We start from the raw sequence: 24,730 nt of genomic DNA, 5'->3' as shown, positions 1-24,730 counted from the left end.
TGTGAAGACTTAATCTGGAGATCTGGGACAAAATTTTGACCTGAAAAAAACGAAAGAAAGAAAAAAGAACGAAATGGAATGCTATGCAGAAAGTTCTGAGTATTTGAGCCACGTACCCTTGTCTGATTGGGGTTTTCTGATTGGGGATTGTACATGTTGGGGTGTGTGTATGCATACTGATATTGTAATTTGTAGTGGTCAAAGATTTATTTGGTCTCTTCTCCACCTTCCCAAGTTCTCTTTTAAACTCAAGCACTTTATACTTTGAGGGTGGGGTGTTTAAATCACAACTTGGTAAATGTATACTTTTTCATTACACTGATGCACTGATCATGACCATAACTGCTTCATAAATTATGTTCTATGTCTGGCATGTCTTTCTGCTGAAGGCAAGTTTACTGTAGCCTTTCAAACTCGGGTTCCAACACTTTAAAAAAAAATCTGTATTGCATTGCACGTCTCTGTTAAGGCAGCATAGTTGTAGTACTAGACTTGTAAATACATGCAGAAATGGGAAAGCCGCTTAGCAGGCCAGACTGTTTACGCCAGAATCCTCCTTGTGTAGGAAAAGGTGATGAAGAGGAAGAAGATATAAATATCGAGGACTGTTATGTTCCTCAGAGGTCAATCTATGATACTGTTCGACTGAATGAACAGATTGATTCGGGTTCCAAAGGCAGCCTTTCTTCTAGGCATTTCTCAGATAGAACTTTGCCATACAGCCATCGAACACTGGATCTTAGTACATTGTGCTCCAATGGTGCCCTTTCTTCCTCTAGTGTATTTGAGCTCCGAAGCCGGGAAACCAGTAAATTAGATGAAAAAATGATTTTCGATGCCCTTAAACTGAACAGTGACATTATTCGAGCCACTGGCTTGCCCAAAACAAAGTATCATACAGAGAAGAAAGAGCATAGGAGATCCTGGAGAATGCTTGTCCCACCAAATTTTGCAGACTATGCAAATAAAAGTGAATGTTCAATGGCTGGAACTGTTGATATGTCAGACTTAGCAACAACAGGCCAACACAAGTATGGGACTAATTCTCTAACCTCAGAAGATGATGATTCTGGTCTGTGCAGCCCTCCAGCTGAAAGAGAAGAAAAACAAGATGTGCTACCAGGGGAACAAGCTCAAACAAGGAGCATATCTTCTGTAGAAGAAATTTGTATGGTAGGTAACCTTCAAACACTTTGTTCCAACAGTGAACAGCAGATTACATTGCTTTCCACTAGAAGTGCTGCTGTCCATGGACACTACCAAGTGAATTTGCATGGTAAGTCACAGATAGAGCTTAGAGAACAAGATTCTCTCTGGAACTTTGAAAGTAATCAAGAGGCAGCAGATGGATACTGCAGCCCACTGACATCTTTGAAAAAAGACAGTTCCGCTCATGTGAAATGGTTCCAGGACAATGAGAAAGAATATGATTTTGCTTTAGACAGAAAGAAACTGCATAATGGATCTGAAGTTAATGAGCCATTAGCATCCCAAGACAGGATGATTGAAAAGGGCTTCTTGGACATTTCACCTCAAGACATAGATATTTGTTATGAAGATGCAGTATCGCATACTAGTGGTATGAAATTAGTAAAATACATGGTTGCCAATGAATCAGATGAATCTAATGCAATCCATACAGATTCAAGTGAAATAGAATGTTCTCATCAGGCACTGGATAACTGTCAAAAAGCAAACTTGAGCCTTGAATTCAGTTTCTGGAGCACAAACATACAGATGAGACATACTTTGGATACAGTTTGCAATGGCATGTTGTCTAAGAAGGTAACTTCAAACATAAATGCCTTTTTGATTATTGTAGTTGTCTTCTGCATTATTTTTCTCTTCTGTAATTGAACATATGTATCTTGGCTAATCTATCCAACAAGGTCCCTAGGATTGTTTACCTAACATATTATTAGGAGGCAGAAATTGGTGATATGGTCACTTTAGTAAATTGATTAAGGGCAGTTTGTGAAAGGGTTGATTACTGCCAGCTGTTTTGTGCATGGTTATTTATTGTCCAGATGGTGCCTGTTACCCTTCATTTGGAATGTTTCCACTGCACATTGATGTTTCAGGATCCCATTTTTACACAAATTGTGCTTCAAGCAGCCAGTGCTATTCAAAGGCAGATAGGTCTGATTTATTCAGCTATGAATAGACTTATAGTGCAGTCCTAAGCAGAGTTACATCTTTCTCAGTCTGTTATCCTGACTGATTTTAGAAGGATGTTAGGATTGCACTGTTAGTCATAAAGGTATAAGTTACGACACTCAGATTGTTGTGGTTTCCAAAGTACACAGATTAAAGGCTTGTTGCATGTGCTGAAATGATTCCCTTGCATCTTCATGCCAAAAAGTGGTTCTGAAGTTGTATGAGATTTTACAAGAGACCTTATAACATTTGCTGAGTGGTGACTGAAATAAGGGAGTAGAGTGAAGCGTTGCAATAACTAAGGGGTGTTTGTGAAGTCTGTAATTATTTTTTTTTTGTCATTCTGATCTGGTTATATTAAGTTATTGTAGAGTTTGTTGCTGAGCTCTTCTGGTAAATTCTAACCTCAATGACTTCTCCTATTTTGTGCATCTGTGTTTTTAAGCTACATATCTGGGGGAAATTTGAATAATGTGGAACTGTCTTTGGACTGTTGAATTAGAAATAGAGGTCTGTAAGCAAAGAACTTTGTGGCTACTTTTTTGGACCCAGAAGGCAGCCATGAAGTTTATGTTTCTCATATTACAACTTATCTCCAGATTACAGAGATCAGTTCCTCTGGAGAAAATGGCTGCTTTGGAGAGTGGACTCTATGACTAGGGATGGGCACAACTGTATTTTTGCAGTTTGGTTCGTGATTTATAGCTGAGCCACTAATGGATACAAACCAGAATGTTGGTTTGCAAACCAAACTGGTTTGTATTGAATCATCAGCCATTTAAAGTTTAAACCCCTGCTTTCTGCTCCCCACTGCTTTGTGCTGGGAGCAGAAAGCAAGGGGTTAAATGGCTTCCAGGCTTTTAAACCAAATAGCTGAGCAGTGGGGAGCTTCCTGCCACTCAGCTGTTTGCTTTAAATGCCCCCCTGCTTTCTGCTCCCCTTGGCTTTTCTCAGGGAACAGAAAGCAGAGATTTTGGCTGGGATGGGAGCCATTAAAACTACTGCTTTTTGCTCCCTGCAAAAGGCCACAGGGAGCAGAAAGCAGGGGTTTAAATGGCTCCCAGTGATTTAAACCAAACACCTGCTCTTCACACAAACCAACACAAACTGCATCAAAATTCGTGAAAGCTCATAGCAGTTCTTCAGTTCACGGGCATTGCTTCACAAACCAACCAGAATTCATGATGAACATTAGTTAATCAGCCAGTTCATGCCCGTCCCTATCTATGACATTAAATCCCAATGAGGTTCCTTCCTAACCCCCGCCCCCCCTCAGGCTCTACCTCAGAATTTCTAGGAATTCCCTAATCTGAAATTGGAAACTCTAGTGGCTTATGATGTGAAATAGGCATCTGCCAAATCAAATAGAAATAAAAAAATTCACTGGGTGTTGCTCAGATATGTCAAAAGTATCTTTTTGAATTTTTGGGGCCCTGTCACTAACTTTCTGGGGTGTCCAAAGTAACATTTTCAATATTGGTTTTTATTTTGCAAAAGAAAGAAAAAAGTAGGGGCCTGTTGCTTGCTGTCTTCAAGTGCTATGTATGTGAAACTGCTTTACAAACTATTAAGCATGCTTGGTCTTAATCATTTTGAGAGATCTGAAAACCTCAGTTTTTCTCTACAATGTTCTATAAATTTAGTGCAGTCTCTTGACAGAGATTTGAAAATAGAATTATACTAATAAACACAGCTTACATTCTGCAGGCATTCTGCCTCAGTCTGAAAGCTGTTGAAGCATGTCAGTGGATTAATGCCACATACATGTAGGTTTGCCAACCTCGAGGTGGGACCTTGAGATCTTATGGAATTATCTTATGTTTGTGATATGTCTTAGTGTGTAAATAACTATAAATGCCATGAACTTAGGTTTTTAGATCTAAAAATTATCTGTTGTCAAACTTGCTTAATAATCAGAATTTCTTAATACTCCATATATGCAACATTTCTCTTTTATAGCCAATAGGAAAGAACTTCAGTTATTTGAGGGAGCAGTTCATGACTCCCATTTGGGGAAGCAATGTCATTTTTAAAAATCTCTTTTTTCAGACTCATATTTGGAGATGTTTTCAAATTAACCTTTTTATATAGCATTGAACTACTTTAACTGTTTCAGAAGTACACCATGCTTCCAGTTTAAGAGAAAGATATATATTTTAAAAGTTCCACTTTCAGCCCCTAGAGCGTTTTGAGGCCAAACCAATGTTATACTTTTTAACTCTCATTCTCTATAGTCAGTTGTCAGCTGCTGAGAACTACGGTAAGTTCCCAAGAGCTGTAGGGCCCAATTTAGATCAGAACTGCAGTGTTTCAGCCTTTCCTCCCTACCTCACCATTTTCCCTATCTGAAATGGCCATGGGGGAATATTTGACCCATTGGATGGCTGTTTCATTATTTTTGCTTTTGTAGGTAATGGAAGGGGGTGTGTGTATTGTAACACTTTTGGTCTGAAAATGGGGCAATCCATGCATGTTTAGACTTCCGCATTACAGACATAGTAACAATTCTTGGATTCAGGATAGAGAACTTTAAAATGGAAGGTACGTTTTTATTTATTTGTTCAGAATGCAAGTTGCATTAGTGTGTGTGTGTGTGTGTGCGCGCGCTTTGACTGAAGAATTTCTTTAAGGTACATGGCTCACCACAGATAGGTTAGTGTCATGAGAGTTTAATGTGGAGTAGCTAGAAAGGTAGGTGGTTTACAGCGCAATCCAATACGCCCTGCCAAATCCACTGAAGCCGATAGGCTTATAAGGGTGTAACTGTGCTAAAGATTGCGCTTTTAAAGTATAAAGTCATACATCCTGTGGTACAGTTTCATCCTCGCCCCCTCCCCCCCCCCCAAAAAAATCTGGTGAATGCAGAATATTTTCTTCCACTTGCCCATGACTGTCCTCAAATGAACTTCATTTGAGTTGGTGGACTGACAAAAGCATTCATTGAAGCTATGATGACTTCATTATGCAATGTTTGAATCTCTTGCCAAAAAGGACCACCTGGAAAATGTTGCTTTGTTGCTTCACCTTTGTCAGTCTGTTCTATAATAATATTATTGTTACTCTTCTGGCTGTGGTGAGAAGGCAAGGTAATGCTGCACAACGGCAGTTTGTCCTCTTATTCCATTTTTAAGATCTAACCGGAGAGTGAATTCTGTAGCAACCCCTTTGTGTTTCTCCAAGCCACTGTGTGATATCCCCTCCAGTGGCTAGAGGTAGTCTCCTCCCTGATTGTGTTCCTACCTAGCATTGTATTGGTCATTTTGGACAATAGGGGAGACAAAGGTCAATGTCAAGCTGCTCAAAATAAAACTGCCTTTAAAAGACAGCTGAACTTGTGGTTGTTTGCCCTTCTGCAGTTTACAGTGCAGAGAACTGATCTGTTAATTTCCCCTCTGGTTTGATTTCAGACTTTACCTGTTCAAAATATTTAAAGTGAAAGGCACACTTTGTAGGCATGCATGCCAGTTTACAGAGGATTATATGCTTGGATATATTTGGTCCTGGGGAATTAAACATTTGAATATTGATTTAACTCTGACCTGTTCCCGCAAGCATATATCCTCACAGCCCAGTTTATTTTTTGGGGGAGGGGGTAGGTTATATTAACCGTATGCAAACCTTTGGCTGTACACTTCACAAACAATAACACAGACACTTTTCATGTGATGGGATCTCAAGCAAGGGCTCAGAAAGGGAGAAGCAGAACTAACTAGTAGCTTTGAGTTAGTCACCTGAATTGTAAATATGCCCAGGGCTTTTTTTGTAGCAGGAACTCCTTTGCATATTAGGCCACACACCCCTGATGTAGCCAGTCCTCTTGGAGCTTACAGGATGCCCTGTACTAAGAGCCTTGTAAGCTCTTGGAGGATTGGCTACATCAGGGGTGTGTGGCCTAATATGCAAAGGAGTTCCTGCTACAACCGCCCCCCCCCCCCCGAATATACTTAAGACCACTGAAAAAATACCATTTTGTTTGAGACTTCACTGCTCCTTACTGAAAAAAAATAAGTAATTGGCTGTGGCTGAAATTATGGAACAGGCATATCAAAAGAATCTGCTGGAAATGATCTATTAAGAAGAATGAGCTAGAAAATGTATATTACAAAGGTTAGATGCAGGCCAGTATGATTGCATCTTCCTTTAACATATAGTGTTTCTGACATTAATTTATATGCTTTGAGTTGTTTTGTGTTTATGCCATTAAGAACAATGTTACATATATGCCATTTTGTAGCTTTCTTCTATAATCTCAGTATGTGCTATTAGATTTCACCACCTATATCCATTCTTCTAGTTGTTTATGCTTAGTGTGTTCCACATACGACTGTCAAAATGTGTATTTGCTTTTTCTTTAATTTGTAGGTATTTGAGAAAGAAGAGATTGATCCGCTGCAGGTTAAGCAACAGGAGGTAAATTGGTTGGGCCAAGGCCTTATTCAGAGTGCTGCTAAAAACACAAGCACTGATAACCTTGAGCGTGATCTTGAAGATGTTAACATGAGATGGAAAACTCTCAACAAAAAGGTAAAGGATAATTCCTACAACTTTTATATCTTGCTGACTGGAAGGGGAATATTTTACATCCTATCCCGATGAAGATGGATATATGGAAGCTGTCTGTGAAGAATTCAGGCTCTCTGAGGGTTTTCTTTGCTGATCTGTTTTTCCCTTTGAGAACCTATACTCAGGGGTGGCCAACGGTAACTCTCCAGATGTTTTTTGCCTACAACTCCCATCAGCCCCAGCCAGCATGGCCAATGGTTGGGAATGATGGAAGTTGTAGGCAAAAAAACATCTGGAGAGCTACCATTGGCCACCCCTGCTATAGCTTGTTTAGATACAGACACCTGTAACATTCATGACCTGTACCGACCTCAATTTTAGAGTATTTCTAAGGGCCATAAATGTCACTCACTGAATCAGTGAAGAGCAACAAGAACCAAAGCATATTAGGTTTAAATTGTTATGTTTTCTTCTGCCCTGTTTTATTGTGCATAATATATGTTCCAGGTTGGAGGGGATGGTAGGGAAAGAATGTTATTCACGTCTGTGTTTTTTAAGGTTGCCCAAAGAGCAGCTCAATTGCAAGAAGCATTACTCCACTGTGGGAGGTTTCAAGATGCTCTTGAATCCATACTCAGTTGGCTCATCGACACGGAAGATCTTGTGGCTAATCAGAAACCTCCATCAGCTGAGTTTAAAGTTGTAAAGGCTCAAATACAGGAACAAAAAGTGAGTGGAAGTTATTTATGCAATCCTTATGGTATATGTATGTAGTCTAATACCTGTCGCAATATATGAATTAGATTTGTTGGGCCTGTCACCATCCATACCCCAGGCTGTTATTGCTAAAGATGCACTTGACAGTACCATTAATAATGACAAAAACTGGCAAACATACAATAACTGATAGGCATCTTACTTAGTGCATTTAATAAAAAATTGGCAATGCCCCATGCCAATCACAAAAGGCAATGAAACTAGGCCACCCATGCAGAAGTTTCTACACACCAGAAGAACTCCCAAATCATGCACAATAGTATGACTTTATAATTCAACCAAAGAAAGTAATGCCTGATGAAGATTTAATATGCTCCCAGAAGCATAGAATGTTGAGAGTAGCTGAGTATTAATTATGAGGGGAGAAGGTAGTTTAGTGTAATGGTTAAGTGCCTGGACTCTTACCCAGGAGAACTAGGTTTGATTCCCCACTCCTCCACATGCAACTGCTGATGTGATCTTGGGTAAGCCCCAAGTTTTCTCAGAGCTGTTCCTCTCAAGAGCAGTTTCTGTTAGAGCTCTCTCAGTCTCACCTACCTCACAGGGTGTCTGTTGCGGGGAGGGAAAGGAGATTGTAAGCCACTCTGAGACTTCAAGTGGTGAAAGGCAGGGTATAAATCCAATCTCTTCTTCTTCTAGTGGGTGTGTCAAGAAATCAGTCTACTCAAGCACCTGAGATTGTATAGAATTCTGGAGAAATTAGGGGGTGAGAGTGATTTCCAAATTGTTCCACCCTCACAATTTGACACAGGTTCCCAGCTTATCTTTGATTTAGGGTATGACAACCTAGTGCCAGTACTGGACACTGGGCAGAATAGGCATCAGAAGCTAGGAATTGTGAACCTAGGGGTTAGACAAATGGACACTCTATAGCCCAGGAAAATACCCAGCCTGTTGACCATTGAAGTCACAGAAGGACAGTGACTAGTCTTGGGTGGGGGGGATCTCTCCAGAGCTGAGTAACATTCACCATTCTAAAATCTAGAACATGTAGCCCTTGTGGTTCAGTATAGTGATCCATGAATTCCTGGTCCTGTCCCCAGCAACTGTACATTTGTTTATATGAAATGATCGGATCTCAGTAAGTGTCTACTGAAGCAGGAAATGTGAATGGAAGCAAACTGAAGTGTTTTAATACAACACTACAAAAACTGTATGAGCTCTAGAGATGGAATCTATCTATATTATTTGAAAGATGGTTATTGTCCTGAACTCAGATCGACCTGCACTCCTAAGCATAAGGAGATCTCTTGCTTTTGGGAAAACTTTGAGCATTTCTGTTGTGTGTCTGCTGATTTGTGCCTGTGGATTGGGTCATTTCATCAAATAAAATAAGAAGGTTGTGTGAATCTGGAGATTCCATAAAAGCATTGTGGCCTCTATGCTGTTTTTTTGTTTTTTTTAGTTTGCAAAATTTTCTTTTATTTTAACCATTATTTATTGAATTTATAAATTGCCCAATTCCTGCAATAGCTCTGGGTGATGTACAATATCATTAAACACGTACATAAATAAAAATATTAGTAACATAATAACACTTTTTAAAATCAGATGGTGATAATTAGTCCCAATTCATACTGCTGGCTACTTCACAGGTGGGAGAAAGAGGCAAAGCAAATATAGTGAGCGGAGAAGGGTGCCAGCCAAGATGGCAACCATTGCTGTCCTCAGTTGAAGGCCTGGTGGAACATTGTAACTGACACCCTCTCACCATGTTTTTGCCATCATTATTTGTGACACAGAGTTATCTTCTCTCTTTTTGAATGCTCATATATCAAATGCTAAATCAGCAGTAGTGGAATCAGTGGCATGTATCCAACCACACTGTTCCTCTGATGGAACATCATTTCCGCTTGTAGGAGAGGGGTGGCAATATCTGCCAGTTCTTCTATTTTGCGATAGACTTCCATTTTACCTTCTGAGGGATGAAATTTTGTGGACTGCAGCAAAACAGGGAAGCAAGAAAGTCCTGCTCTGTGAAGTCTGCAGATGGTTGTGTATGTGCCATTGTGATCAATGCAACTTGGTGACCAGACTGATAATCATTCCCTTCTTTAAAATGAATAAGTATATAAAAAGCTAGTGAAAGACTAAGAAGTAGAATGTACTGCATCGGAAATAACAAGTCCAGTTCCTAAAGCTAAGTAGAATGTGGGGACGTTGGCTGAATCATTAAAGACAACCCTCAAGGGAGAGGAATGCATCATGCTTACTGAGGCAGATGTTCAGTCTGTCTGCAGAGATGAGCAACCAAAGCTGCAGTTGTGTGCAATAAAATTATATATGATATTGTAATTCATATATATTAAAAGTTTGTTTGGGGCATAATCCAAAGGAAGTTAAAATAATATCTGAGACCACATTATAAGGACTTATGGCATAGTTAAGTCAAGCTTTCTTTCTGCAGGTTGTACGCAGTATCTGCAGTTGTCCTCAAGTTGAAGCTTTTATTCTTTAAAAGGATAAGGAAACACTCTTAGGAGATGTAACTTCATGGGGAAGTTTTTTGAAAATTAAATAAAATATCATTGGGCTGAGCACACATTCTGTAAACTGGGTAACGTTGTGATGTGGTCTTGTCTGTTTCCATGTATTTACCAAAGTATTCATATGTTGCACATAGATACTTAAATATCTGCTGCCATATTTGGTGGGTGAATGTCCATGCATGATCTGTTATGCACACCTACATGCTATGTAGATCATACAGCGATCATGTCAAGACCAATAGCTAGGTAGCTAGGTTTGGGGAAGACTTTGTATTACTGTCCTTCTGTGCATTGGCTTTTTCAAATGGCTGAATATTGACATAGCCTTTACCGTCCTGGCTCCAGAACATGCTTCTGCTGGAGATCAGGGCCCTGCTGGACCTCTTACTGTTCTGCAGGGCCTGCAAAACAGAGCTGTTCCACTGGGCCTTTGGATGAGGCTGCAGGCGTCCAAACTTAATCGGCCTCCCTTGCTGAAGTATTCTGTCTTAGGCAGCCCAGTTGAATTTGATTACATCTTACTGGCCAATTGGCTCCAGCTTTGACACTGTGGTAACTTAGTACATGATGTCACCTGCTACAACATTAGATGGTTTTAATTGTTTTTATTACTGAACAATTGGATTTTTAACTATTGTATTATATTTTCTTTTGTTGTGATCTACCCTGGACCTGCTTGCGAGGAGGGAAAAATAAAAATCTATTAAAATAAAATAAAAATAAAATAAATAATATCCTGATTAACCAGAACATTCCCACCTCCGCATCATCCAGATAGCCCTCTTGTCTCAGGCAAGGCAAGTTGGGAGCAGGGGCTGATATTCCTTTGGGGTCCAGATTTGGCCCTACAGCCTCTACTTACCGATCCCTACTCAAACAGATGTTTTAAACCGATAGAAACTGATTTTGAAAGGGGCTAGTGTAGTTTAGGGTTAGTGTTAGTGTTTTTGATGTTTAGTTTAATAGGTTCAACATGTGGTTTTATGTATGGTTGTTGCCTGCCCTGAACTTTAGTATCTAATAGAAATCTAAGTAAAATATGTCTGGAAAGAAGTTGGGTCTCTGCAGTTTGCATTAAGATCAGCCTACTTTGCTAGTTGTAAACATAAATTGCTTACATTGTTGATGGCAGTTGCTATGTAAAATTGGCACAATAACGGTTTGCTACCATTTCGGGAAATTGTTCCTTTAAACTTGCCCTTTCCCCCAGTAAACAAAACCTTGAAGAATCTGCATCTTCATCTTTTTACACCTTTGTAGTGATACAGTCATTTCCTGGCAATCTGATTTTTTATTATTTTGTCTCCAGCTTCTCCAGAGATTGTTGGATGACCGCAGGCCCACTGTTGAACTAATCAAGCGTGAAGGGGAGAAAATTGCAGAGTCAGCAGAGCCTGGCGATAAAGAGAAGATCTTGAAACAGCTGAGCCTCCTAGATAGCAGATGGGATGCATTGCTCGATAAGGCAGAAGCCAGGTACTTGAAAGGTTTTTGTTCACTTACAAGTGCATCAGGGCTCATGCCTAAATGCAGTATGGAATACTATATGATCTGCAGATGTATAAAGATTTTCATTTTGTTGATTATAAGATTAGTATTCATATTTGAGGCTGAATGAGAAAATGACTTGGAATGCATCATTACATTTGTTTTTTAATTTAGGAAATGCATATATCTCCTCTATAGGAGGTGGCTGACAGCACAGCAATAAGTGATAAAACAATAAACATAAAAATACTAATATTAAAATAAGCCATTGAAAAAAAAGCCGGCTAGGGCAGAAAGGCGTATTCAGCAGTTTATCTGTATAACAGTACCCAGCTAGAAGCAAGCCATGAAACAAACCACTAAAAAGACGAAGCCATCAAGTTAAAGTTTGAATAAAGACACCTAAAGGATAGTAAAGTAGCTAGATGTCAGGAGACCATCAAGTTGGAGAAGGGCATCCAGGGACAAGGCACCAGCACTGAAAAAGCCCTGTCTCCAGTTGCCGCTTTCTTCATCTTTGCAAATGGGGTTAAAGAGGGCAAGGTTTGGGAAAAACATGTGGCAGACTGATTGATAGTAGAGGAGGCTTTTAGAAAAGAAGATATGACTACCCCACCACGACCACCAAGAAATCACATAACCACTCTCTGCAGGCAGATGGGAAAGAGGGGGGAATTCCTGATGTATACAAGAAAATTTTGATGATTTGGTAAAAAGTTCCATAATAGGTGTTGAGGACCTCACTACACACTGCCCTCATGTTTTCTATGCATCTCCCACCCATCATATCCTGGGGGAGGGCACCAAAACTCAGTTGAAGAGCACATGTAGGGTTTAGCACCTGACTTCTCCACTTCAAAGAGTCTCAGATCATAGATACTGGGAAAGACCATTCTCTGCTTGAGACACAATTCCAGTATAGATCAATACTCCCTCTAAGCTGAGGAGTCTTGTGAGCAAAAAATCTACTTTGTGACTACTGTTGTTAAAGTAGCGAGCTACTGAATTACTTAGTTTGCTCTGGGGTCATTTTTCTTGATCTAAGACAGCTGGATGCTAAAAATACTGTGAGCTAGCTCACACTACCTAACCTTAGAGGGAACATTGGTCTGGATAGTACACAGTAGTAAGGCAAAGGAACCAAAGATCCAAGTCAGTCTAAAGCAGCTTTATATATTGTGCATGAAGAATTAGTATAAGAAAATACATGCTCTCAAGCACATATCCTCAGGAATCCATTTCCCCACTGTAGGGCATCTACTGCAGCCCTTCTGCCCTAGCAGAATATTTCCTGGCTCAATAAGAGGGCTGCAGTAGCTGTATCTGGAGTCAACTCCATGGAACCAGGCAACTCAATCCAAATAAGAAGCTCCAGATATGGATGCAAAATTGATGGATCCCTGAGGTGCTGGATTGAGAGTGGGGACTAAGTTGGATGACATTCAAATTGCACTTAAAGAAACCGAACAGGTTTTAGCCTGTAACATCCCTTCAAATGAACATCCTACTGAAATTGGAGCATAATACATGTACTGCGTTTATGCCTTGGCGTTTTTCTCAAAGCTAAATGTAACACTCTCACACAAAACGCAGAATTCCATTTAACATGCAGTTTGACTCTTAGATGTGCATTCCAATCCATATTTTGGATGTGCATCTGAATGTGCTATTGAATACAATTTGTTGTAGATAGACAGCATCCACAAGCATTTGGATTTTTGTCTGATTTACTGCCTGGATTCTGATCCAGCAGAGTGATAAATGCAGAGAGTGCTGTTTTTGCATGCATATCTCCTTTGTTAGATCAGGATGGAGGGGAGAGGGAGGATGAAAGAAGAAATTACCTCTTCTTTGTCCTGCTCCTCTTCTTCTGTTTCTGTAAGTATTTCTTAGATCCTACACAAAAATGGTAACAAACAAAACAAGAAAGGTAGGTTTCAAATGGTGACATTTTCTTGCATATTGGCATTTGTTCATAATAGCAGCACACTTCTCTAGGCAATCAAATTTACTGCTAACATTTATGGAGAAATGTAAATAAAGATATTTAGGATTAAGCAATTATCAGTATTTCAGAGGCAGGAAATATTAATTTTTTTCAGACTTGAATGAGCTCAGTGGCTATGCTTTCCTTCTATGTGACTCACGTTTCATTACCTTGAACAGTACTACACACTTCAAATAATATGGGCTTGCCAACAAAAAATGCCAGTTCTATGTTGCATTCCTTTCTCCCTCTCTGTAATGAGTAGTTCAAGTAAACTTAAGTCCCAACATTGTTATGATTTGTTTTTCCTTATCATTGGCTGTCCCTGGTGGGGGCAAAGACACATACATGCCAGTGACATCAGAATATGGATTAAATTGAACCAAATGTTACTGAGAAGGCTGAGACTTGTGACACAGAATATTTCAGCGGCAGCCCTGTGTGCTTCTTTTAATTTAAAATTCTGTCCTTTGAATGAGTGAGGTTTAGTTAGATGTGTTTCTGCTAATATAGCATGTTCTTTTTGACTAATCAATATGGGTAATAAAACTGTCATTAAGCAAAAGCTGTAAAACAGGTGTGTCAAACACACGGCCCGCGGGCCAGATCAGGCCTGCAGAGGGCTCTAATCAGGCCCTCCAGCAACCGACTGTCATCTGCTTCATTTTCTTTTGCCTGCTTTTTTCGGTCGCCATTTTGTGTTTCTCCCCAGATAAGCCAGGCAGCAAAGCAACCTTTCCCTCTCCCCCCTCCCTTTTCCCAAAGGGAAGAGGAGGGAGGAGCAACCTCAGCCAATGAGGGAGCTTGGCTCCATAGCTCTGCTGGGTGATTAAGTTTGCCAGGCTCAGTTAATCACTGAGACAAGCCTCTCTTTCCTTTTAATTAATGGCTGAGGCTCCTCCCCCTCCTCGTGTCCCAGGGAAGGAAAGAAAGAGCCAGAACTTGCTTTGCATAGTCCCCACCACCAGGAGAGCTACAAAGGGTGCTTTTAAAACTAGCAACGTTTTAGTAAAGGTATGAGCTTGTTGCCTTGCTACAGAGAGAGAGTTTTGTTGGGCTTGTTATGGGTGTAACTGGGTCCCTCTCCTCTTTTTCACTGTACTCATGTCCTCCAGTCTTTCTCAATAGGAAAGCGTGTGAACTATTTAGAAGAGAAATATCAGCATTAGGCTGAGAGTGTGTTCCACCCCAGGTTTACCCAGCAAATTTTCCTTAATTTTTCTTTCACATTTTTCTTTGATTGGAGGTCTTAAATTTAGACTTCCAGATAGTAGACTGACACTGACCACTGTACATGACTCGCTCTCTGTTCTTGTAGTTGTTTTTTGGGGGGAAGTTGTATTTTTTTTAGTTGTTGTCATTTTTCTAAAATTATAGTTTTGTTGACAAGCACATCACAATGCCCAACTGCTTTGTGTTCCTCTGAATCTTAGGCTCAAAGCATTGACCATGAGATGTCTGTAATGAATGTCAATGAATCAAAAGTAAGTTTGCAACTTACAGGTGTGCACACCTGAACAGCACATATTCAAGACTGGTACAGCACAGACATTGTCTGCAGTTTTTGATGCAATAATTCACAGCAAGAGATGACATTTATCAGAGACTATAAAACAAAATATTGCAAGGGTGCTAATATTTTAAGCATGTTTTATTTTACGTTTATATGTCCACTACCTGTCATTACATTTTAGGATACACATGGCCCAGCCCGACAAGGTCTCATTTATGTCAAATCTGGCCCTCATAGCAAATGTTTGACACCCCTGCTATAAAATATTATGACTGCTTGTTCTGTTCATTCTGCTAGTTTAAGCAGTACTAGCGTTTGTTGTTGATTCACAGAATTTAATTTCTGAATGATAAACTCCTCACCACTCCCAATTGTATTTACATTTTGATTGCATTAGAGCAGACTCAAAGACTTAAGTTTTGGATATTTCACATCCTAACAAATGGGTTTGGTTTGGTTTTGTGTTTTGGTCTTGGCATGTTATAGGAATCGACAGTTGGAAGGTATCTCAGCTGTAGCACAGCAATTCCATGAAACCTTAGAACCCATGGTTGAATGGCTAACCACCACTGAGAAGAAGCTTTCAAATTCCGAGCCCATTGGAACGCAGGCCTCCAAATTACAACAACAGATTTCTCAACATAAAGTAAGAACTTCTTGTGTTGTTCATTTGGGCCATTGTTTATTACTTAATTGTTCAGCAAATTGAGAAAATTCCAATTTTTGCATGAATGAGTTTGTACATTTCTTTATTACTATCATTTCATAATATTATTTCCTTTTGTGTTCAGTTGTGCTTATTTTTGGTTTATATATTTTTTTTTCTTTTCTTTTCTTTTTTACTATTTTTAAAACTTCATTTAGGCCTTAGAGGATGACGTCATTACTCGCAATAAAAATTTACAGCAAGCTATTAGTATTGGTCAGGCTTTAAAGACATTGAGCTCCAGGGAAGATAAAGATTTGGTGCAGGAGAAACTAGATTCATCCAAAGCCCGATATATTGAGATTCAGAAGAAAAGCAGCAGTAGGGCTGAGCTGCTCCAGCAAGCTTATTGCAACGCTCAGATTTTTGGAGAGGATGAAGTTGAATTGATGAATTGGCTGAATGAAGTCCATGAGAGGTTGAGCAAACTGGCAGTCCGAGACTACAATACTGACTTGCTTGTGAAACAACACACTGAAATGCTGGTATTTGCATTTGTTTTCTGTTGATTTTCTGTTGCTATTATTTTTTTTTATTATTATTATTATTATTATTATTATTATTATTATTATTATTATTATTATTATTATTATTATTATTATTATTATTATTATTTCCTTCATTTTCTAGTCCAGCATCTGTTCAGGTAGAAAAAGTTTAAAGATTTTCAACTTCTACAGCTGTAAAACAATTCTTAAATCTCCTAGGTTCTTCAAGAAGAGATTCTACTCAGAAAGCAGAATGTTGATCAAGCGATACAAAATGGTTTGGAGCTCCTCAAGCAAACTACAGGTGAGAGTCTTAAGGGAACCAGTGATTCAGCAACAAGGACAATGTGACATGTGATTCAGCAGGAACATCTCTGTGCCTGTTAGCACTTATTAAATCCTTATGAGCATTCATCTTTTTTAAAGTGCTTCAATTTCATGCCAGCGTTTCAGCGTTTATTACAAATCTAGAACAAAATTCAAGTCAAGTAGCACCTTAAAGACCAATAACATTTTCTGGGTTATAACCTTTCATGAATAACAAAGCCATTTTGTCAGATACTGGAGATGAAGGAACAGTCAAAAAGAAAGTGATGTTCATTGTAAGCTTGTCATAATGTAATGGTTGAGAGCATGAGCTATGAACATTAGGTCCTCCACTCAAATTTCATTTCAACCATGAACTCTTTGGGTGAACTTAGGAAAAACATTATCTGTCAGCTTCAACCCATCATTGATTATCGGGCTCACCTTACTCAGGTATTTTGAATTAACGTATGGAAAAGGTTTTTGAACATGTAGGAAAATTGCTACATAACTATTAAATAAATGTTGTTGCTTTAGAAACAATAAATATTTTAGGATCCATTGATTTCAATTGAATGGTAAAAGCCTGTGATCATCTCTTATCATTGAAGTCTTGATTTCAAAGTGCCTCAATATGTAAAGTGTCATCTCTGAAAAGGTATCCATCCCCTCAAATCCCATCCTCTATTTCCTCTATCCAAATTTAGCTACCCTGCTGTGTTAACACTAGTAAGGAAAACTTAATCTTACTGCTTTAAAGGGGATTTAATTTGAGAAATCGCACTGCTTTCCATGACATGAGTAACTTTCTGTGTGTACATGTACTCATTTTGCACTGAAGGCATGGACTATTTATTTTCGTAGATGAGAATCCCTTGAATGGTTCAGGTAACACTGATTATTGTTTTCAAGCGTCATCATCAGTAAACACATTTTATTTGTGATCATATGAAGTTATCATACTGAGTCAGATTATTGATCCATCTAGTCCAACCCACTTTTGTTAGCAGGGGTTGGTCCTGCTACATGTGAAGTATGTGCTCTAACACTGATTTATGGCCTTTCTCCCTCTTTTTTGAGCATCAGTGGCAGATATGTGGAATTGTCCCATGTGGCCTTTGGAGTTTAAGGAAGGAGTAAATAGTTTTTCACTTAAATATCTGATGCTTTTGCTGTAATAGTATGAACTCTCTTCTATCTGACTTTGTATTTCACTTTCTTTTGGAGGGAGGGAAAGTAGAAAAATATTGTAGTGGATCTCAGTAAAGCTCACAAGTGAATTGAAGGATTAGTTTCCCTTTTGCTTTAAGAGAGACAGCTTCTCCCACACTAGACCAGTACTGTGGGAAGGTTGCATTCCAATTGCTCACACAGCATGTCTGGTTTGCAGACCAACAACTCCTAAACTTTCCAATCGCTAGCTCCATGAACTCTCCAAGATATACGTAATTTGGGACCGAGAGGCAGGGAGACAAGAGAGAGGAGAAATGGTTCAGAAACAGAATTTGCATTGTTCACTGAAAGGTGAACAGTGTAGTGAACTGTGCAGTTTTCATGTGGTCTTTCTTAATGATAGTTCAGACAGGACTATGAATAGATAAAAATGTGTATTCTTGTTTGTAATTGGTGCTGACAACTCAGTAACTATCAGGAATTTAAGAGATTAATTGACTAATTAAATTTAAATTAATTTGCATGCTACAAAATCTTTGAACATGTTGTGTTAGGATAACATGCAATGTAATATAAATTTATTTATTTACTTCATGTGAATACCCCACCTTTCTCCCCAGTGGAGATCCAAAACTGCTTACATTGTTCTCCCACATTTTATCCTCATAGTAACCTAGTGAAGTAGGCTAGGCTGAGTGTATGTGATTGGCCTGAGGCCAGATAGCAAGCTTCCATAGCACACCTAATGAGGTTCAATCAGCCTAGGATGCTTTTTTATGACCACTAGAACCATGGTATAGGCTAGGAGATTATGTAAAGTTGCGGGATATTCTTGGCAGAACAAGAACATTGAAATTTTGAGCCAATGATGTCCATAGGGAAGGCCCATTTTGAAGCCAGGTCCTTAATTTATTACATTGACTTAAATTATCATTCTTTTAAAAATACATATATTCCAGGGGTGGCCAATGGTAGCTCTCCAGATGTTTTTTGCCTACAACTCCCATCAACCCCAGCCATTGGCCATGCTGACTGGGGCTGATGGGAGTTGTAGGCAAAAAACATCTGGAGAGCTACCGTTGGCCATCGCTGATATATTCTTTCTAAAGCAACAACATTTTTATTTCTGAAATGAATGCACTGTAGTTCACCAGGAAGTCTGTAAATCCCAATGAATTTAAAGGAGACATGAACAAGAGAAGTCCCCTGTTATTACTATCAGAAGTTCTCAGGCCAATGAAAAATAGTTAATAAATAAATGAGACTCATAGGATTTGTATTAATACAACACAGGTTATTAACTCTAACTTCAACAAATTGAATATTTTTAAAAAAACAAAAGACCTTGTACAAGATCACAGCATATTCAGATTTTGAAATTAGAAATGTGCCTTGGTTAGGCTTGCCAGCTGGGAAGTACCTGAAGATTTTGCTGCTGGAACCTGATAAAGGCGGAGTTTGGGGAGAGACTTCAGTGGGGTATAATGCCATAAATAGGGATGGGAACAAGCCGGGAAATAGTGGTTTGGTTAGTGACATGCCCAGTTTGCAAACCGTGAACCCTCATGAACTTTTAGCCACTGAATGGGTTCAGTGACACAGCAGAATGTCCCCCCATGTGCTAGAGACTCACAGGGATCTCCAGCTGATTCTCTCCTACCTGCCTTCAAGTTTGGCGAGGAGTGAATTTACAGGGTCTGAGTTACAGACCCTCAAAGAAGGTATCTTCAGGAAATGCTTTCTAGGGAAATGACAGGCAGCCATTTTGACAGGCACCAGTTCAGGAGTGTGTACAATGGATCCTGTGCAGGCTAGAGATGCCAAACTCGCAGGGGTCTTTAGGTAACTCCCCTCTACCAACCCTCCAAATTTGGTGAGGATTGGATTTATAGGGTCCAAGTTATGTCCCCCCCTCCAAAGGTTCCCCCAAGATAGTACTTCCTGGGAAAATGACAGGCATGGGTTCAGGAGTGTATAGAGCAGAGCTTGTGCATGCTAGAAACATCAAAGTCCCAGGAGACCTCTCCAGGATGCTCCTCTACATGCCCTCCAAGTTCTTACCCTCCTGTTGCTTTGAAGTTTGGTAAATATTTAGATTGAGCAGAGAAAGTCTGTCTGGAAAAGTACCTGTTCATGAACTTCCATGAACAACTTGAAAGTTTGTGGAAAATTTGGGCCAGTTGACCTGCCACAACCTTCATTTCGTCTTGATCCAGGCATCTGTGTATAGTTAGGTAAACTCATAGGGTTTCCCTTCTTCTTGAATGGGGGTAACTAATCAGTGTATGCTGAGGCTTGTGGATGTGTGTCAGTGTTCTCCACTGAAATGAAAGAGGAAACAGTGAAAGTCCATACAAGCATTGAAAGTCTTGAAATTAGATAGGTTTTTTACTTGTGGAATTAACATCTATTTTAAATTACAGGTGATGAAGTTGTCATAATCCAGGATAAATTGGAAGGCATTAAAGCAAGATACAAAGACATCACTAAGTTGAGTTCTGATGTATCCAAGACTTTAGAGCAGGCTCTGCAACTTTCTGGGCAGCTGCAGTCAGCTCACGAGGAACTCTGCACTTGGCTTGACAAAGTTGAAGCAGAATTACTTTCATATGAAACTCAGATCTCCAAAGGCAAAGAGTTAAATCAGGCACAAGACAGACAAAGAGTGGGTATAAACACTGATTTCCTGTAAAGAGATGTTTAACCATTAAGTGGCATATTGTGCAGATTTCTAAATGAATAGTCTGTGGTTTAACCTAGTCTGTGGTTAAAATAGAAGATAAATATATTTTCATTCCTGAAAGTAGTTATGTGATTGATAGGGCAGTCCTTAACTCTGGACTGATGAAGCTCTGGTAAAAGTGGTTGATATCCTGGGTCCTCTCAGCATATATTGAATGGGCCAGATGTGATGTCAAAGCCATATGTGATGCCATAAGTCCTTTGCTTACACATGTAGGGTGTAATCATTTGATCAATGTTGATAATCTTGTTGTAATTTTTATATGGTATAAAATGCTAACTGCAAGGAATACTCTGAAAATGAATATCTGAAATACTGTTGCAGTTTAGTCTTGAATTTATCCAGGACCAGACCATGCTACCCACAGTTTTAAATAAACACAGTTAAAGAAAATATAAATCTACATGCCAAAGATTTTTGTTCTGTTAATTTTTAGATATTTGCTTGAAAGTAACTTGGTATTACCTCAGAAATTCACTGGTGCTCACTTTGTTGTTCAGCTGATTTATGCAACAAGGGGGAGGGGGAAATCGGGGTGTCACAAATGTTTATTCCTTTTGTTTGCTTGATTAATGACTGGCAATTCTTTCACCTCCAAAGAATGGTAGTCTGCCCTGCAGACTGTGGGAATGTGTTTAATTTGTATTCTGTCAAAACTTCCCTTCAGGAATCACCTGTTTCTCTGTCAAATGACCTACAGTAATAAAAGCAAAGATTATTCAGCTGAAATGAGAGTGCTGTTTATAGCTGTAGTTTGCATGCAAAATACTCCAACTCTTTCCTCTTTGTTTAGTTAAAGACTAGGTGGGGGACAAACATGAATCTTTGGGTTCTCTGTGTGGATCCATGTCAGGACAGGCATTTTCAGTGTTCTTTTAAAATATATATATTCATTTTTCATACATACAGTGCAATGTAACACAATACATGATAGAAGACACAATTGTACAGCCTAGATTGTTACTGAGTCACGCAGATTATAAATAAAATGCATATCATATCTTGTCTAAGACTCAGTGAGCTAAGTAGCCCATAAATGATCGACTAATAGAAAGTTATGAACACCTATATCCAAAAAACTATAATATGCAGCTAAATTAAATTAAACCCATTTTTGTCTACCAGACTTTAAGACACTTTGCATTTTAAATGTTCTTTTTATGTTCAGGAGCTGAAAAAAGAAGCAAAACAGAATAGAAGCTTACTGAACACACTCAATGAAGTCAGCAGTGGTTTGCTGGAACTAGTGCCATGGAGAGCAAGGGAAGGGATTGACAGAATGGTCACAGAAGACAATGAACGGTACAAATCAGTGAGTGACACTATAACCCAAAAAGTGGAAGAGATTGATGCTGCCATACTAAGATCACAACAGGTAAAAACAAAACAAATTTTTAAACATAGTTTAATTCTCTATTTGATATGGGATGACAAATAATCTTTGGGAATCTGAATTCAAGCTTGAAGTTTGTGTCAGTAGAATGCCTTTGCTATAGTTACACAAGAACCGGAGCTGCTTGAAAAGACCATGGTTGTCATTTTTAGACATGGAGTCCAGACCAAAGCAAATCAAGACATTGTTGAAGCCATCTGCCACTTTGTTGAAATAGAGATTATGGATCAGCCTCTTATTGAGTTGCGTTATAAGTGACATCCTGCGGTGCTCGCCATAGGAATTCCGCCAGAGAAAGGGTTGTAAACTCAAACCTCATAACTTTTGCTATCTGCACTACTATGTAGGTCAAATACCAGCTTGTGTAAACAGTTTCTTGAAATGGAGATGCAAACAATGGTCAGAGGGTGCAGTTTCTCTAGAAAGGCAAATGTTATTTTCAGTGGCCATTAGGATTTAAAAAGACAGTATGTTCACACTGGTACTTCGTTAAAGTTCATTTTTAATTTTTTAAAACATTTCATTTATTGGTCCTTTAGTCAATGTGACTCAGTTCATATACTTCTCTTTAAAAACTTAGAATAAACTTGCTCTGATTATAAATGTGAGACGGCAGTGTGTGTTTGTGGTCTCTTTCAAATATATTAACAGTGTGATGAGGAATTAGTCATGAGGGACATGGAGAAATGTCAGGCCCTCATGCTTTATTTTTAAGCTATGATTCAGAATTAAAGAATAAAATCTGACAGCTGATCAGTTAGATTTCACTTTAAAGTGAATGTGCTGTCTGAATAACAGCATAAGAGTAGCTCTGCTGGCTCAGACTCGTCATTCTTCTAGCCCAGCTTCCTGTTTTACTCAAAATAGTAAAAATATATATTAAAAACATCCATAACAGTTGCCGTGGAAGGTCAGATAGACACACCACAGAGATGAACGCCTTCCCTGGAGGTAATATTTCTTGAACTGGCTCAGGAGATAATAGGGCCAGCTTATTTTGGTGAATGAACATTGTTGAATTAAATAGGCTTAATGAAGAAGTTTTTGTAATTGCGAAGTTTGCATATACCACCACATATACAAGCTGGTTCACTACAAACTATCACCTTACCCAGCTTGTTGGGATTAAAAGATAAAGTTCAATGACTTTTTAGTTTGGGGTATGTGTGTGTGAAATGCCATCAAGTTGCCTCTGACTGCTGGGAACTCTATGAATTAAAGTCCTCCAACATGTGCTATTATTAATGGTCTTGCAAACTGAGGGCTATGGTTTCCTTTATAGCATCAATCCATTTCATGTTGGGTTTTCTGCTTTCCTTGCTGCCTTTGACTTTTCCTAGCATTATTGTCTTTTTCAATGACTCTGGTCATCTCAGAATGTGACCAAAGTACAATAGCCTCAGTGTAATCACTGAGTCCATGTTTTAGCTTCTAGGGAGAACTCAGGCTTTTTTTTTTCCCCTGTCGTCCCAGCTTACTTTCATGGCAACCCCGCAGGCAAGAGACTTTCAGAGGTGATTTGCTATTGCCTTCCTCCATTACTTAGTAGTCTCCCATTCCTTGGTAGACACGGCTGACTCTGCTTAGCTTCCAAGATATGATCAGGCTAGCCTGGGCTTTCCAGATCAGGGCTGATTTACCTAGAATCCACTTATTTGATTTTTGGCATTTTATGCTTTAACCTTCAATAGTAAGTTGTTTCAAGTCTTCTTATCTCTCTGCGTCTTTTCCAAAACAAGGTGATTTTATTATATTTCTCAGTGTTACTGAGAGTCCTGAAGTTTACTTACATGAAAAAAGATTACCCAAGGACCTTAAGAAGAGCTTCTCAAGGCTTTGGACTAGGCCTCAGAGACCTCAAACTAGCTTTCTAGTACCTCAGACAACACTGTTACCCAAAGGGAGCAATCCTAAACAGGTTTGCTTGGAAGGAGGTTTCATTTTATTCTAGAGTTTCCAACCGTTCTAAGTACCACAATCCCTATATATCAGCTTTCCAAGTTGGTTTTGCCAGCTATCTATTTTTCTTTGAATACAAGTTGTCACACAATTGATGGGGGTTCTGTTTGCAAATGATTCTTTTTACTGCTGTGTGCTTTCTTTAGTTTGATCTTGCGGCTGATGCTGAATTGGCATGGGTTGCGGAAACAGAGAAGAAACTGCTGTCTCTGGGTGATATTAGGCTTGAACGTGAACAGACCTCTACTCAGCTACAAGTTCAAAAGGTAACATAGTTCCATCTGTTACATGTTAGTCAGTCTGCCATGATTTGATTGTCAGACCCTTACAGAAAATGTTTTTCCTCTGTATCTTCATATTCTTAATATCACAACATTCTATTGTGTCATCAGGCCTTTACTATGAAGATTTTAAAACATAAGGATATGATAGATGAACTTGTTGCGTCTGGTGATGAGATTATGAAGACATGCACAGAAGAGGAAAAAGAAGCAATGAAGGTAACAGGGTGCTTACTTTCTTAGTAATGTTAGTCTCTGTCTCCAGGTTTTTTTTGATCTGCAAAAGACCTTTGAAAATGCTTTGAAAAATGTAAGCCACCACAGTGGTTGACTCTACCTATATTCTTCTTTCTGGAATAGGAAGGCCCCAGATGGCTTTGTCCCCCCCACCTTCCAGTCTATAAATAGCAACAGCATCCCACAGGTCTGGAATAAGTCCATACCAGAATGCCCTGATAAATCAAGGAAAATACCAGAAGTGTCACCCTTTCTCGGATAGCATGGTATCATTCCTCAGCCCTGACCTTTTAAAATCCAGAAACAAAACACATTATTTCATATTTCAAAGGACTGCACACTCACTAGCCAAAGCTTTCATTTCCTCTCTTAAGAGCTGATAGCTGACCAAAGAGATGATCTTCAGGAAGTACCTTCCTTAGGGTTGGTCAGCATTGTCAGTACATGGACTGGTAGTGGCATTTTGGGTTGAAAAGCTCTGTCTTTATTTTTGTCTATGCTTGAACACCTTCTTTTCAATATACATACTT

The 24,730-nt window shown here is 39.1% G+C and overlaps 1 protein-coding gene across 25 annotated transcripts in view; it reads left to right on the top strand.

Annotated features, from left to right (window-relative positions):
- Positions 1–24,730, top strand: part of DST (dystonin) — a 489,979-nt gene that overhangs the window by 383,924 nt on the left and 81,325 nt on the right. For 22 of the 25 annotated variants that reach the window (XM_060235329.1, XM_060235262.1, XM_060235226.1 and 19 more), the window contains 10 exons: positions 6,520–6,681; positions 7,219–7,389; positions 11,236–11,402; positions 15,401–15,560; positions 15,779–16,105; positions 16,328–16,412; positions 20,011–20,252; positions 21,499–21,705; positions 23,829–23,948; positions 24,075–24,182. In XM_060235329.1, coding sequence (XP_060091312.1) covers positions 6,520–6,681; positions 7,219–7,389; positions 11,236–11,402; positions 15,401–15,560; positions 15,779–16,105; positions 16,328–16,412; positions 20,011–20,252; positions 21,499–21,705; positions 23,829–23,948; positions 24,075–24,182 — 1,749 coding nt within the window. The remainder of the gene's footprint in view (positions 1–6,519; positions 6,682–7,218; positions 7,390–11,235; positions 11,403–15,400; positions 15,561–15,778; positions 16,106–16,327; positions 16,413–20,010; positions 20,253–21,498; positions 21,706–23,828; positions 23,949–24,074; positions 24,183–24,730) is intronic. The other 3 variants (XM_060235290.1, XM_060235276.1, XM_060235351.1) reach the window with 1 other exon arrangement.

Source organism: Heteronotia binoei, chromosome 1 (genome assembly GCF_032191835.1).
Source record: "Heteronotia binoei isolate CCM8104 ecotype False Entrance Well chromosome 1, APGP_CSIRO_Hbin_v1, whole genome shotgun sequence".
NCBI lineage: Eukaryota > Metazoa > Chordata > Lepidosauria > Squamata > Gekkonidae > Heteronotia > Heteronotia binoei.
This window is presented reverse-complemented; position numbering and strand designations above follow the sequence as displayed.